The sequence below is a fragment of the Chlorocebus sabaeus genome, chromosome 3, assembly GCF_047675955.1.
Source record: "Chlorocebus sabaeus isolate Y175 chromosome 3, mChlSab1.0.hap1, whole genome shotgun sequence".
In the NCBI taxonomy this organism is placed as follows: Eukaryota; Metazoa; Chordata; class Mammalia; order Primates; family Cercopithecidae; genus Chlorocebus; species Chlorocebus sabaeus.
This window is the reverse complement of record NC_132906.1, coordinates 24,017,989-24,033,296: the sequence shown is the minus strand read 5'-3', so window position 1 is coordinate 24,033,296 and position 15,308 is coordinate 24,017,989. Positions and strand designations below refer to the sequence as shown.

Genomic DNA, 15,308 nt, shown 5'->3' with positions numbered 1-15,308 from the left:
AATGTACAACACCAGAAGCAAACCTTAATGCAAACTTACAGACTTTGGAATGATTATGATGTGTCCATGTAGGTTCAAAGACTGTCACTAGTGTACCACTCTGGAGGGATGGTGATAATGCGGGAGGTTATGCATTTGTGGAGTGGGAGTCTGTGGGAACTCCCTGTACTTTCTGCTGAATTTAGCTGTGAACCCAAAACTGCTCTAAAATATTGTCTATCTCTTATGAAACAAAGAAACCCAAAGAAAAAGGCAGCATGCTGGTGTCAACTGGCCCCAGCCTCCTCACACCTTTATTAATACTCTGAGTTTAGGAAGGCCGCTAACGCTGCTTTTCAATAGGTACGAACTGGTTGGGAAAGGCGAGGACGACAAAGGCAGGCAGGGGATTCTCTTTTGCTCAGTGTTCGGTGTCCCAAACTCGGCGTCCCGGTGCACGGCGGAGGCCTCAGACCCTGCTGGGCTTCTTGGGGTCCTGGCTCCTGCCCGGCATGAAGGCGTAGAGCTCCTCGATGAGCATCTCCATGCGCGCGGTGACCTCGGTCACGGTGTCGATGACCAGCTTCTGCTGCAGCTTCAGCTTGTTGTTCTCCCACAGGGCCTTGTTTTCCTCCTGGAAGCCCCTGTGCTCCGCCTGTAGCACCTGCAGGGTCCTGTTCTCCTCCTGCAGGAGCCGGTTCTCCTTGAGCAGGGCCTGCAGCGCCTGCCTCATCTCTCTCAGCAGCTGCAGGGGCTGGCAGCCGTCGGGCAGGTCCGGGCCCGCCTTGGCCTCCTCCTCCCCGGAGGGCCCGGACATGTTGCTGACCATCTCCCGCAGGGCGCGCAGGGTCTTGGAGTCCTCCTGCGGGGCCGGGGGCCCTCTGGGCTCCTCGAAGTGGGAGGAGAGGCCGGAGCCCTGGTCCTGCAGCAGCCCGGGGCTGCAGGGCTCCTCGTGGGGCGAGGGGGCCGGCTGGCTTTCCTCGGCGGGGGCGGCTGCGTCCTCTGTCTGGGCCCAGTAGGCCTGTTTCTGCTCCAGCAGCTGCTGCAGCGCGCGGTTCTCCTCCCGGAGTAGCTGCAGGGTGCTGTCCTCCTTGCCGCGGGGCACCTGCAGGGCGACGTGGTCCTTCTTCACCACCTCCAGGGACGCGCTGTCCTTTTGCGGCAGCGGTGAGGGGGGCCGGCTTTCCTCCCGGCCCAGCGAGGCCTTGTGCTCCTCCCAGAAGACCTGCAGGATTTTGTTCTCCTTGCGGAGCATCCTGTTCTCCTCGCGCAGGGCCTTGTTCTCCTCCCGCAGAGACTTGTTCTCCTCCTGCAGCACGAACTCCTTGGCCAGCCTCTTGTGGTGCAGCTTGTGGTGGAAGGAGGCGGATGGGGAGAAGTAGGGAGACTGCAGGCGGCAGTTCTCATTCACCCAGCGCCCGTCCTGGAACACGAACATCTCGTCGCTGAGCTGCACCCGCGGCGGGTTGTAGTCCAGCTCCAGGTCGGCCTGGGACATGGGGCGCTCCATGGGGTCTAAGGGCACGGAGGAGAAGTGGTTCAGCGGGTAGGAGTGCTGGCTCGCCATCCTGCGACTCAGCCGGGGCAGGGCGGCCTGCTGCACGCAGCGAGGGATGCTGTGCAAGTTGTGGAGCCTCGGGAAGGGCTGGGCTGTGCCCCTCTGCGGGAGAGAATGGGAAAGGCCAGCGTTAACGATGGGACGGACACACTCGGGGCTGGCTGACAAAGTAAGGGGCCAGGACATCCCCGGATAACCCCGTCTGATTGTCTGGCCTGGCCATATTGGGTGTTTTTGCCTCTTGGGGTCCTCACAAGGAAATGTGGCGGATCCTTGTCATTCCAGTGAGCTCCGTTCTATTAAGTCATCTCCAACACTGAATTACCAAATATAGAACCATTGCTCCTACGGGAAATAGAGGGCTACATTCCTGGAGCCTGTGGTCACAATTTTGTCAACCAAACAATACATAACCTAATTTAGTGCGTATTGTTTATTGATTCATTAACATCGAACTCACATCAGCAGCACTGTTACGCATGCCCAAACAAAACTTCTCTAACACCTGTGTTTTCTCCACGTGGCACAGCATAGCCTTCTTGTGATTGGGAATACTAGACAGCACTTGACTTGGAATGGCGCGGAAGCCATTTTTAACAGCAAAATCACCAACAAAATGCATAAGAAGGCAAAAAAAAAAAAAAAAAAAAAAAAGTGGCACTAGATCGACTGTGCAATGGACACTATTTTCTAGCCTGAGAGCTGAAACAAGAAGGCTCCTTGGCTGGGGACTCAGCCTTACACAACTCAAATTTTCACCTCTCTGTGCATGTCTGAGAATTGCCATAAAAGTGCTGTAAGTATTGATTTGGTGGATACACATTTTAGCAAGTAGGCAAATCTACAAATATGGAATCCATGAATAGTGAGAAACAGTTATATATTATGGAGGTCAAAAGCATTGATTTTAGAGTCAACCAAATATTTTGAGTCTCTGACTCACTACTTACCAGTTAACAAGAATTTGGGCAAGTTATTTGAACTTTAATTTCCACAATTTCAAATTGGGATAATTGCATTTACTCCTGGCCTCATAGAGACATTTTTAGGATTAAAAAAGGTAATGTACAAAAGCACTAAGCATGGGCTCTAGCACATTCTGTTACCTAAAGGAGGAACAAACACTGTTCTCAAGGGCCAATGCCCACAGGTGTGTACTCTCACTTAGCATGAGCAGAGAAGCAGCATGAACCATCCAAACAGCCACCCAAATTGCTGTGTCCGAAATGGTGGTGCCATTGATCAGCCCAGCCTTCTCTCTTGCCCATCTGGGCATATCCTTCACTCTTAGCCACCCTTGAGTCTTTTCTGCTAGCAGCCCCTTAAACATCCACTCCAGCTTCCTACGCAATGCTAGACTCAAAGCAGAGTCTAACTAATAATTTTGGAAGGAAAGAAAAACCATCCCAGACATATCACTGAGCAATGAGCATTCAACATGTGGTGATACAGCCAGCCAAGGACCCTGAAGAATTCGTGATGGTGGCCACAGACCTCAAGACCACAACATAAAACGGGGTTCAGATCCACAGAGCTTAACTCCAATGAGTTGGTAGCTTTCACACGTCCCAGTACAGAAGAATAACCCCAGTGAGTTTTAAATGCAGATTTCTGAGCCTCCCATTGTGAGTCTGATCACTCAGACTGGGGTGTGGCCCAGGAATCTGCATTTCTAACCAGCTCCCTCAGGTGATCCTGGCTGCAGGTGGTTAGGACAGCTCTAAGTAATGCAGAATATGCAATTTGCTTAGGTGAGGGTTACAGCAGCATTAAAGACTGAAAGGTCACAAGAATGTTCATCCTGATTTTGTCACTGATGGGCACTTTGAAACCAGAGTGTTCTCTAATCCTCTTTGACCCCCAGACTTTTCACGAGTGAAAAAGAGGGAGTTGGGCTCCATGATCTTAAAGGCACCTTCCAACATTGAAAAGCCAATGAAATGTACTTGTAAAATGGAAATAATATGTGCCCTGCTTAGTTCACAACACTGTTGTGAGGATTAAATGAGAAAATGCAAAAATATTTTTAAAACCAACAGTGCCAAAGAACCGTAAGGTATTGTTATCAGAAAAAGTAGATTTCACTAATGCAAGAATTATAAGATGTATTCAAAAAGAAGTGAGCAAGTGGAGTGCACACTGGAGAAGAGGCGATTGCAGCAATGAATTTAAATAGAAAGATCATGATAGCTACTTCCAAATACACCAAAAGTGCTTCATCCAAGTATATCAAAATATTCTCCAGATATCAATTCCTTATGTCTTAGGTTATTTTCACAACTGCGCAGATAGAGAAAATAAAAAACAAGCCAGGCTAGCTACATTTTATATATGTGTGTATGCGTATGTAGAGAGAGAAATACAATTTGCATGGTATATAAAGTTGGTTAGAATTCTTTAAAACCTAAAGAGCTAGATAAATAGAAGATGCAGTTCTATGCCATTAACTTTGCAATAAGCACATGTCATTAACTTTGTAAGGATATGCTCAATCTTCCAGATAGCAAGGGTATGCGGGCATTCTGCAATCAGAATCTTACTTAGTTTTAAAAAATTCAGCCTCCATGGATTTCACATTTGTCAATTGGGGAAGCAGATTGGCTCCCGTAGCTGTCTGTGATCAGAATGCACCTCACGGTGGATAACCTGGACCATTTTCTGGTAGGTTTAAGGTCCTGAGATCCAGGATTTCTGGGAAGATTAGTCAAAGCCAATAAGGTATGAATGGTTTTTTTGTTGTTGTTTTGTTGTTGTTTTGAGACGGAGTCTTGCTCTGTTGCCAGGCTAGAGTGCAGTGGCACGATCTCAGCTCACTGTAACCTCTGCCTCCTGGGTTCAAGCAATTATCCTGCCTCAGCCTCCGGAGTAGCTGGGATTACAGTCGCGTGCCACCATGCCTGGCTAATTTTTTGTATTTTAGTAGAGACGGGATTTCACCATGTTGGCCAGGATGGTCTTGATCTCTTGACCTTGTGATCTGCCCGCCTCTGCCTCCCAAAGTGCCGGGATTATAGGTGTGAGCCATGGCGCCTGGCAGGAGTGAATCTTAAGAGGTCCTCTCCATCCCTGCACTAGAACCAATGCTTTATCTCAGCAGGATTTGACTCCAGAAGCTATCAACATGGAAAAATGTGGTTTTAGTCAACATGTGCATCCCAGTCCTGAGAAGGAAAGGGAAGAAGGAAACAAACGTTGAGCCTCGATTTCATGCTAGGCCCTGAGCTGAGCATTCTACCTACTAAATTAATTTATCCTCACTGCACTGACATATAAGATGTTATTACTATTCTTATTTTACAGATGGAGAAGCTGAAACTCAGAGAAGTTAAATAACCAGCACTAGCTCCTTCACTAAGACACAAACCCACTTTTGACTCCCTTACCTTCTATGTGTGAAGTACTCACATGGGAAACCACCATGGATTTATCAAAAGACTTACAGTACTTTGGGGATCATTATATCTTTTCCTTCACTTTATATGATGGAAAAGTTCAAACATACACAAAAAGAGAGAGAATAGTCTAATAAATGTCCATGTACCCATCACTCAGCTTCACCAAGTATCAAATCAAGGCCACACTTGTTTCTCCAGGCCTCAACCTGATTCCACAACCACTCCCCTACCACTAGGTTCTCTTAAAGCAAAGTGACATTGTGTCATTTTATCCACAAATACATAAATATGTGTCTCTTTAACAGAATCACAATACCATTATCATCCCTTTAAAATTTAACAATTCTCCCTCATTATCTGTGAATGCTGAATCCGTGTTCAAATCTCCCCAATTCTCATTTCTTTTTAACAATCATTGTTTTTCAGCCAGAGAGGCAATCTTCTTGATCCAACTAAGGGTCCAAAGAAAAATCATGGATGCTTTCTACCTGCCCATGTTTGGCCATGATGGCTTTTAACTCATGGCATTCAGCTGCCTATGTTCTACATCCACCTTCCAAACTGGGTACCCAAGGAACATTCTGCCGCCCCTCAACAGAAATACACTAAACAAAACATTAACATGTGGTGGATCCCTAGCCACAGACACCCTGGGTGTTTGGGCCCTGGTCCTTATTTACGCATTCAGGTGACCTTGCTCATATCCACTCACTTTCTGACCTTAGTTTCCACTTCTGTAAAATGAAGGGTAAGAGTCATTATCTCTAAGTGTTCTCTTGGCCTATCTCTGGTCCAGTGGATTTGCATTTGTAAATTGGCACCACTATGACCCTAGCAGCCCTCTTTTACCAACCTAGTTGGCATCCCGTCCTCTCCCCTAAATGGCCACTTCTTCCCGAGCAGGCTTTGTGCCCTCTCGTCTTCCATGCCCACAGCACCTAATCCAGGAAATGCTGATGGACTAATAAGTCCTCTTTACTTTCTCAACAGGAAACCAAATTCTTCTCCAACATCTGAGTCCTGTTATCTTTCCTCCTATCCCCAGACAGGACCAAGAAAGTGGTCAAGTACAGTGTTTCCTCATGGCTTAGTTTCTTAGAATATTTAAAATGTTTTCAGTAGTCATATATTTATTTGAATAAGTAATGGGAAAACATACCTATATTAAATATACAGGCATTTTTAGGTATGAGAAGGTTCATGATTGAACTTTGGGAAAACATTGATCCAAAACAAACTTGTTTTTTCCTATGGTATTTCTCTGATTCTGATCAGAGCTAGCTGGATTTAATCCTTAAAGGAAAGCTCTTGGCCTTGTGAACATCCTTCACCCTAGTCATGTACCCATTCAAGATGTTATTGCACCAATTTTTCCCCTACATTAGCGTCAGTGAATCAACTAACATTAATTTGGCATCTACGTGTTCCAAGCTCACAGACCCTGCCCTCAGGAAATTTCCAGTTTATTTGAAGAATCAGTGAATAGCACCAATTATTTCTTGGTGCAAATGAGAGAAGTCAAAATGCAGGACGCATTAATGCAGGCAGCAAGGTGTGGGGAATAGGGGACTAGAAATGATAACATCTGAAGACAGTTCTGGCTCTGCACTATATGAGTGCATGACCTTTATAGAGTCATCTCATTTCTGTGCCTTAGTTCCTAGAAAATGTGGATGTTGACATGAATCAGGGCCAACCCATATATCTTTGAAATGCCCAACTCTAGAAGGCACTATTCACTGTTACTGCAGTGCACAACCTGTACACCCCTCTGTAACAACATCACCAACATCTGACCTGCTTCTCTCAGAGGTTTCATTGTTCAGAAATAAAAGGAGACTTGGAACATTTTCTTTGTTTATGAAGAGCTGCAGACATGCAAGAAGGACTACTGCTTTTAGAAGAGACATTGCTTAGCATTTCTTTAGAGAAAGATTATATAGAACCAGAAAAAAAATAACACCAAGTGACTATAATGTGTCAGGTTATATGCTAATTGATTTCTATATTCATATGTAATATCTTACCCAAAAGAACTGGCATGATTCTGCATAAGATTACATAGGTGGTAAAGGAGTGGAACCAGGGTTTAAAATCAGGATATTTGACTGCAAACTCCATGTTTATTCTAGCACTTCACAATGCTCAGACATTTTATTTTGCATGTACTAATATCATTCCTTTGCAATGGCTCTCTTACAACCAGGCCTCTCCTCTCCCCATATGAGTAAGTTGCAATTATCTAAGCACAGTGACCTATCCCTTGTTTTTGTGACATCCCAAGTCTTGGGAATTAGAAAGCAAATTTCACATTCCTTGGCAATAACTGAATCAACCAAAATACACTGCAAGATTGGGAGGAAATACTAGGTTGAACCATAAGAAACTGTTAACATTTTACCATTTTTCGCCTACAAAAATGGCCATTTCTTTTGCCTTAATATATCTAGTGTATTTGATAAAGCTATGTCCTCATTTCCATTCATCCTTTAAGACTTTAAAATAGTCCCAGGGCAAAGCTGTTATGGTATGATGTAAAATCTATAAGCATGGAGTTTTCCTCACTTGAATTCCACAAACCCCTAGGTTCATCCATGTACTCCCTTAGAGGAAGCTCCCATCACCCCCTGCACACAAGCATGCTAGTGGTCCATTTCATCATCTTGAATATATAATCCAACGAGGGTAAAGGCGCTAAATTTCCAGTAACTTTGGGCTCAAAAGTGCCTCCTTTGACTGCTCTTGAGTAAGTCACTTTGCCTCTCTGAATGTCACCTCTAAAATAAGCCTAAACATGGCTGCTCTGCCTACTTCCTGGGGTTGCAAGAGGACAAGAAAGTGGTAGGCAAGCTGTCATAAAAACTAAACAGATGGGCAGTTCTACTGGTAAGGTTTAAACATACCCAGCCTAAAGCGCTATGCAACGTGGAGTATATTTCTTTACAAAAGGGCTACCCAAAAACTGAGCATCTGAGTTCAGCAAACATATGCAGTTCCAGGATTCCAGATCTCCTTGGCCTGTGTTAGAAGCAGTTCCTTCTCAGTAGGACTCCTTGACCAGTGGTATCACTGGATTGGTTTCATGGGCCAAGCTAACCTGCCCTGATATCCTTTAGCCTTTGACAAGAGGTCTTTGCCAATACAAAGCCCCAAGAACACCCCAGAGATGTTCTCCTAAGCCTGGGAGGAACTGTCTGTGTAGCATGGTACAACTGACCATGAAAAAAACAAAGATTGTCTCTTTCCTGGTCTCTAGGAAATGCCCTTACATAGAGATCCAGTAGGTAGGAAAGAAAAAGATTGGCTTCTTCATGGAAGAATGGGATATGAAGCTGATGCAGAAGGGGAATAAGTTGGTCATGGGCTCATCACGCCTTCCCATCAGGTGCTAGAAAGGTGCCAAGAGACTCTGTCCTCTGGGGAAATATGCTCATAGCTGTAACCCAATGATGCATTAGTGCCAGGGATCCAGGAAGGGCCCTGGGCACGAACATCGCCTTCACAGAAGCCTGAAATCCCACCTGTGGATTAGAATTCTTTCTTAGCATTAGGTCTGGCACCCTCCCTGGTAAATGTAAGTGGTCCTGGAAGGAAAATGCCTGAAATCTGCCAACAACTGTGTCTTTGTCAGATCACCAACCTGGTGGCAAGTGAAGAACATGGGGGAAGGGGACAATTGAAAGAAGGGAGGCAAAAAGCAAAGGCCAAAGGGCAAAGGGAAAAGGGGAAGTGAAAGGACCAAAATCCCTTACTGGTGCTACAGGACTTGTAGCAACAGGTCTTTCTGGATGGGACCTTCTGGGGTGGAATTACTGGAGTTGTGGTCTCCCATCCAAAGGGTTTGGGAATGGGATTGAACAGCAACTAGCCAGGCTTAGCTGACACACTGACGTCTCTCCGCCCCTGAAAAAATGTGGCTACCACAGCCCAGAAGAGATGTCCCAACACTGCTGATAGAGTCCAAGCCTGGTGACTGAGTTTCTTAAACACCAACTTTGCCAACATTACTGAGGGTTATTATCAGAGAACATTCAGCCATCTGAGGTACTTTTAAAGCATGTAAAGTTGAGATGCCCCAGGATTCTGGAAGGAAAAGCCAAATATGCTACTGATTTTCATATGAGATGACAAGGCTGAGTCTCATTATCATTATTTTAAATTAATTCACCTCCCCAGTACCATGGCAAAGTCAGTGGTGGTTTTAATAAATACTAACACGTAAAAGGATAATTCACAAGGTAAATGTGACCGATGTTGATAGAATTACAACGTTAACAGCAAACAGGATAAAGAAGATGTCATAGGTAGTATGTTTGCATACTGTTTAACAGAGACTCTCATGACATCTTCCTGGGAACCGTTATTCAAATTGGCGGCGATCTGGGTGCTGTCAGCAGGAATTCACTGCTTCTGAGGAACAAGCCCAAACAAAGGGGAAGGAGAAAAGGCAACTGGGAAGGATGAAGGTGGCACCGGTGTGTGCTATTGGAGCTCAGTCTGATCTGGTGTAGCTCTTTCATTAATGATCTAGGAGTAAACAATGCCTTAATGAAATTCACAGAGCATGCTCATTGGGGAAACGTGAAAGTCTTTGAGAACTGAATCATTACGTGCAAAAGGAACCAGGAGATCAGCTAGCTTGGGCTGGAAATGGCATTGATGGCTTGCAAGTTAATGTGCTGGAGGGAAATAGATCAGAAAACACAAATATTTAATGTGAGGAAGAAAAATGGGAAATCAATGAGTCCTGAAAAGACCTAAGGGTGATAACAAGTAGTGATCACAGGCATTTGCAATGTAATTGAGAAGCCTAAATGCACAGCAGGACTGGGAGCTGGGAAGCAGAGGCACTTTCTAGAGACAGAGCTGCGGCCACAAGTCCTTTCTGAAACAAATGGAAAGTGGATTCCATCCAAGAATAGAGTAGCTTTTGGCAAATACAAAATAAGAAGCCCAGAGATGAGCGGTTAAGATGCGGGGAGAAGACTCCATCTCCAAAGAGCAAGAGAAGAACCACAGAGCTAAGATGCAGCGTGGCCCAGCTTAGTGGCATGTGCTCTGGTATAGCGGAGAACATGGGCACTGATTGGAGTTCAAGCCCCTTCCTCCATCTCTGCCATTACTAGTGGGGTTCCTGGGGTTGCCAGTTCCTGTACCTGTAAAATCTCTACCTCACACTTACTTGGCACCGTGCCCAACACATGATTGCACTAACATTCAGTCGATATTTCTTCCTCTCCTTGCTTCCCAGATCATCCCTGTCCCCTAAGCCATGCACCATCTCATCTAGGGAGGCCGAGTGAGCACATTGGTCCCTCTGGCAGCCCTGGTGGTATTTTGGTTCAGATCATCTACTTGTAGACACCCACACCCATCCCCAGAGTGTCAGTCTTGAGCATCCTGACAGGTGTCCAAAACCTGGTGCATGGCTTGTGCCCTCTTGGCAGGTGTATACACCTTCCCGTGGGAGGTACACGTGCCCAGACAGGAGATATCCTCTCATTCTTCACCCACTCTGCCCCACAGGACCCCAGCAACAGCACCGGGTCCTCCAGAACGGTAATCAGGCAGCCCCAAGACAAGCTTGAGCTGTCTTAAACCACATTCTCTTCTCCTTGATTGCTGGGCTGTTTCTGGGAGCTGGGGAGGGAACGTTACGGTAGGTGTTGATGGAAACATCATTCCAATTTCTCTGTCACATGACCACTACTCTTTCAAATCCTATCCCCTCCTTCACACCCACCCCTAGGTTGGCATCCTCTGCCTGACCAAGTTTCTTAAACACCAACTTTGCCAACATTACTGAGGGTTACTATCAGAGAACATTCAGCCATCTGAGGTACTTTCAAAGCATGTAAAGTTGAGAGGCCCCAGGATTCTGGAAGAAAAGATTGGTTTATATGGGCCATGAGGCATCACAGCAGTAACACCCACTCTTGGGGAAGCAGTGGCCAACACAACTCCCTGTGTATTTCAGGTGGAAAGAATCAGGCATCAGGCCCAAAAAGATTCCTACAGCTTGTTATCCTGTCGAATGATCAGGGGGAAGTTATCTTATATTCTAGCTAAGATTCAAGTCATAGAAAAGTGACTGTTCATTACAAAGTTATAAAGATAATGTGAAAATAAACATCCAGGATGTTTTCTTCTTCCATATGTTTGCCTCCCACTAAACATACTTGCCTAGATTGTTACAATTATATATCTGGAATGCTCACCAGTGGTCAGTCCTCCTCCTATATATCCCTGGACAGAGCTCTCAGATAGTTACCTCTGCTTTGGATTCCTCCATCCTACATTTCAACCCCTCTGGTTGCATGGCCCTGGTCTTCCAATGAGGCCTTAGGTGACTCTGGAGAAAGCAAAGCCACCCCTTTGTGACATAGCATCAGTAGACACAATTCAATCAAGAGGACTCCACTAAGGAAAGAGCTGATTGCAGGCAGGAGGAGACCTGAGAATCTCTAGCCTGCAAGTACTTCACCAATTCATTGACCGCAAAAGCATCTATGCCCATGGCCCCTACATCTGTCTTTGGTGCATAGCAGGGCTTAATTATCTTGACAACTCCAAATAACTCTGTACCCCTTTGTCCATGAATGAGGTTTTCTTCTCATGGATTCATTCTTACGCATTTGATTCCAAGTCCCAGTTCTAATTCTCCTCTAGAAATCCAAAGTGAATGCACCAACACTAAGCACCAAAAGGTCTCGTTTTGAGAAGGTTGGGTTACTTCAGAGTATCATAGAAACTTGGAATGTTAGGACTGGAAGTTCTTACCAAATCATCTGACCCAGCCACCTCATTCGTGGGAAAAAGAACCCAAGGCCCACAGGGGCTATGTGGCCTTCCCCAGCACGCTGCCTGCTGGCAGCCAACCCAAACTAGAACCTGAAGCCCTATCTCTGCTTATTCTACAACATCTTGCTAGAGTTTTGGAGGAGGAGGTGGGGGGTTATTCTGGCTAACACCAATAGGTTACATCCTCTGTGATTATCCCTACCTGAGGTAGAACCACATTGATTGGAATTTCTAGGCTTTCAGATCTGGTATCTCTTTTTCTTGTAAAATTTGGCCTTGAGTGCTGTGGAAGAGAGAAAAGAAGAAGATTGCTGCTTCCCAACTCATCCTCTGGGCCTCAATTGCTCACCTAAAAAACATAGAACTTCTACTCATTTATTTCCCTCTTGTCAGTTATGTACAATTACAAAAGTCTGGAAGAATGTGTAGACGATATCTGGCAAGACGGTTTATCAACCTCTGAACAGATATTAAGCTAGATATTATAGTTGATGTAAAAGACTTTTGAAAGTCTTTGACGCGGAGATAACTGTACCTGCTTGCCTAAGATGATTATTTCTATCTCAAGTAAAAAGCCATACCAGTGTGAGTTGCCAGGTATAGGTCCTATGCAGAAGTTGGTCACCAAAACACTCAGAACATTCCAGAGGTGACATCACAAAACAATAGGGTGTTTTTCAGGGCTCATGGTTTCTGTCTGAGCATCACAGGTGGCAATGAGGCATCTGACAGGCAGGAAGAGCCTGTGGGGCTGTGACTACTTGGCTGGTCAGGGTCAGTGTGACACACAATAGCTCAAACATTAGCCCCCTGTTGGGTCATCCCAGCTGCCATTTGTATTCTCACTGCCAGGCTAAGTTGAGACCCCTAGTTTCTCTCCGGAAGTGGCATCTTCTTGGAGTTCGGTCACTCAAGAAGAAGGAAACACAAACTGAACTCTTCCCACACCAAGCGAGAAAGTGTAGTCTGAGGTGTTTTCTGACACTACTCAATTCCTTAATTCTCTGACACCAACTGTGTGCCCTACCATTCCATTTCATTCTGATGCTTTCTACCTGGAGTTAGTGTGATAGAGCTGAAGGGGCTCACTGCCCAATGCGACAGAAGCCAATACTAAAACACTACGTTCTTCAAAAAAGAAAAACTTGTATATTGAAAGTCAACTCCCAAGGAGACAAGAGTCAGACTCAAATCGGTCTCTCGGTGCTGACATTAAGGCACTATTTTTACTAGAAAAGTTTCCAGGGGTAGATTCTGAGATTAGTAGGTGATTGGTAGATGGAAATGGGAGATCTGGAAAGTCCCAAAGAGTAAGAAATCAGTAACTAATAGAAATGTTTGAGTTTCGGGACAGCAGATAAGAAAAGAAATTTAAGTTGCTGAAACTCCCTCCACTTGTGAGATCTAGAAAAACCTGGCGGAAATTGGTTGGAACCAAGATGACTGACTGGATCTTGCACAGAATAAGCTTGCTGATGTCATAGCCTGAATTTCCACCACATGTTTTGTACTGACTCCCCCTGAATTTGCACGTGCAACTCAGGAGTTAACACGAAGAAATAACCGTGCATGGCCAAGGACTTTCCAGACCTCCCTCTTCCTTGCACCAATCACCTGCTAATCTCAGAATCCACTCCCTGAACCTTCTCTAATAAAAATACTGCTTTAATGCCAGCACAGAGAGAGAAATTTGATTTTGACTGCTGTCTCCTTCAGAAGGGACTTTTAATATAAAGCTTTTCTTTTTTTCAAAAACTTGGTGTCAGTATTGGCTTCTAGCACATTGGGCAGTGAGCCCCTTTTGCTTGGTAACAAACTAGAACCCCAGATGAGACGAACAGCCTGTTCAAGGTACTGTTGACCCTAGTGGTGTGCAGGCCCCCTGCACTGATCCTGAGTGGCCACCTAGACCAGTGCATTCAGAGGCTCAACTATAGGGTTCCTGCTTCTCTACCATGGCACTTCAGGCTCCCTTGGCACTTTTCCTTTGGGAAAAGAAATTGCTTCTGGATTAGACATCTTTCTGGTGAGTACCTTGTTAATACGCACCTGTACTTTTAATTGTCTTTGAACTCATCATAAGGACTGTGGGTTCAAGTCCCACCCTGTGGTTTAGGATTATGGATGAGAGTCCCACCCTTGTCTAGGATTGTGGGTTTGAGTCCTACCCAAAGGGGATTCTGGTCAGGTTAGAGTCCCAGATCTGGTGTATGTTCCAGTCACAAAGAATTAAGGCAATACTAAAAAGCTGCAGCCACTGAGATAATCTAGTCTGGTTCTGATTTTTGTTGATCTGTCTGTATTTTTGGTCTGTGTATCAATGTTTGGCTTAACAGAGGTTAAAAACTGTGATGGCTACAGCAGAAGCCTTAATCTTTGTTTACGTGATTCTTTTGATAAATAAGGCTAATATTGTTGGTTTAATGAAAACAATGAAATCCTCTGATTTATCAGCAAAATATCCATGTATTTCACTTCAATGTTCTTACTTAGGTGAACACCTGATATTCACAAGGTGTGAAATGGTTAACAAGGAAAAAACTTAAAATGATGACTAGCTTTGTCTAATATCTCTGTTCTCATAACTAATCTAGATAAACTGTTAAAAACAAATAAATTAGATAAACATAATAAATGAAATTCTTATGTTTTTGAAAATCTTAAAGTTATGATACTTACTGAGCAGCTGGGCCACTTCCAATTAAGAAAATGTATAAGGAAATTTCTAAAGGTTAAAAAATGGTTTTAAAATACATAAAATAATTATAATATTTTATCTATAAAATACTGATATATGACAGACAATTCAAGAGTTCTTACCTCCTAGGTTCTTCCCTAAAATAAGGATTACTAAGAGTTAATATTGTGACTTATATATGTAATTGAAACTACTAGATACAAGAGAAACAATTCTATATGCAGAATGTGTAAGGAAAATAGGATGTGTTTTTGGTAAACACATAAGAAGACAGGAATATGGTTTTCGTTTAAGGGCAAGTAATTTTGCCTAGTTTAGAGGTTCTAAAGGATTGTTTTAAATTGAAGGAATAAAAAAATTATAGATAAAACTAAATAAATATAGAAAGTTAAAGAATGAAAATATAACAAATTGGAAGAGGTTATAAAAGGTTTACGGAAATCTTATCTTGCAGTCAAAACTAACTGAGATTGAATAGATTTGTTTATAAGGTCTTATTAAAATTAGCTGTAATATTAAAAATGCACTAACACAAAACTAAAAATTTTGGTTAAAGCCACAAAATTTTTTGAAGTATTGATTTGCTCTCAATGGTATTGCAAGAAATATTGACTTTAAATTCTAAAATTAAAACGTCAGATTTATATCTCAGAAGTTCAACTTTTCCTGTACCTTGTTACATATAAGTTGCAGATCACATTCATTATCTTCTGTTTTTTTCCCCTTGAAAAAAACATATCTTTTTGCTTGGCTGGTCTGATAACTCTTCTTCAACTTTTTCATGAACTGCTACAATTTTTTACCCCAACCCTAATGCTGTTCTTATGGCATAATGCTAACATATTTATCTTAAAGTTTAGAAAAGCAATGTTTTCCT

General features: G+C 43.9%; 1 protein-coding gene across 3 annotated transcripts; it reads right to left on the bottom strand.

Moving 5' to 3' along the window:
* Nucleotides 1–261: 261 nt before the first annotated feature.
* Nucleotides 262–12,460, bottom strand: CBY2 (chibby family member 2). Of its 3 annotated transcripts, none has more exons than XM_007960332.3 (3): nt 12,315–12,460; nt 11,936–12,016; nt 262–1,639 (listed from the first exon to the last, which is right to left on the bottom strand). In XM_007960332.3, exons 1-3 carry the CDS (start codon nt 12,387–12,389, stop codon nt 449–451), a joined length of 1,347 nt encoding a protein of 448 aa, XP_007958523.2. In that variant the 5' UTR covers nt 12,390–12,460; the 3' UTR covers nt 262–448. The 3 variants fall into 3 exon arrangements, with proteins under 3 accessions (XP_007958523.2, XP_037842648.1, XP_037842647.1); XM_037986720.2 differs by lacking the exons at nt 11,936–12,016; nt 12,315–12,460 and adding exons at nt 11,204–11,284; nt 12,269–12,311; XM_037986719.2 differs by lacking the exon at nt 11,936–12,016.
* Between the last annotated feature and the right edge of the window lie 2,848 nt (nt 12,461–15,308).

Excerpts from the sequence above, each read along its gene's own strand:
- CBY2 (XM_007960332.3), bottom strand. The coding sequence starts at position 12,389 with ATGTCACCTCTGGAATGTTCTGAGTGTTTTGGTGACCAACTTCTGCAT. Across the intron at positions 12,017-12,314 it reads ATACCTGGCAACTCACACTG|CACTCAAGGCCAAATTTTAC; the intron begins GTATGGCTTTTT and ends TCTCTTCCACAG. Across the intron at positions 1,640-11,935 it reads TCAATGTGGTTCTACCTCAG|AGGGGCACAGCCCAGCCCTT; the intron begins GTAGGGATAATC and ends TCTCTCCCGCAG.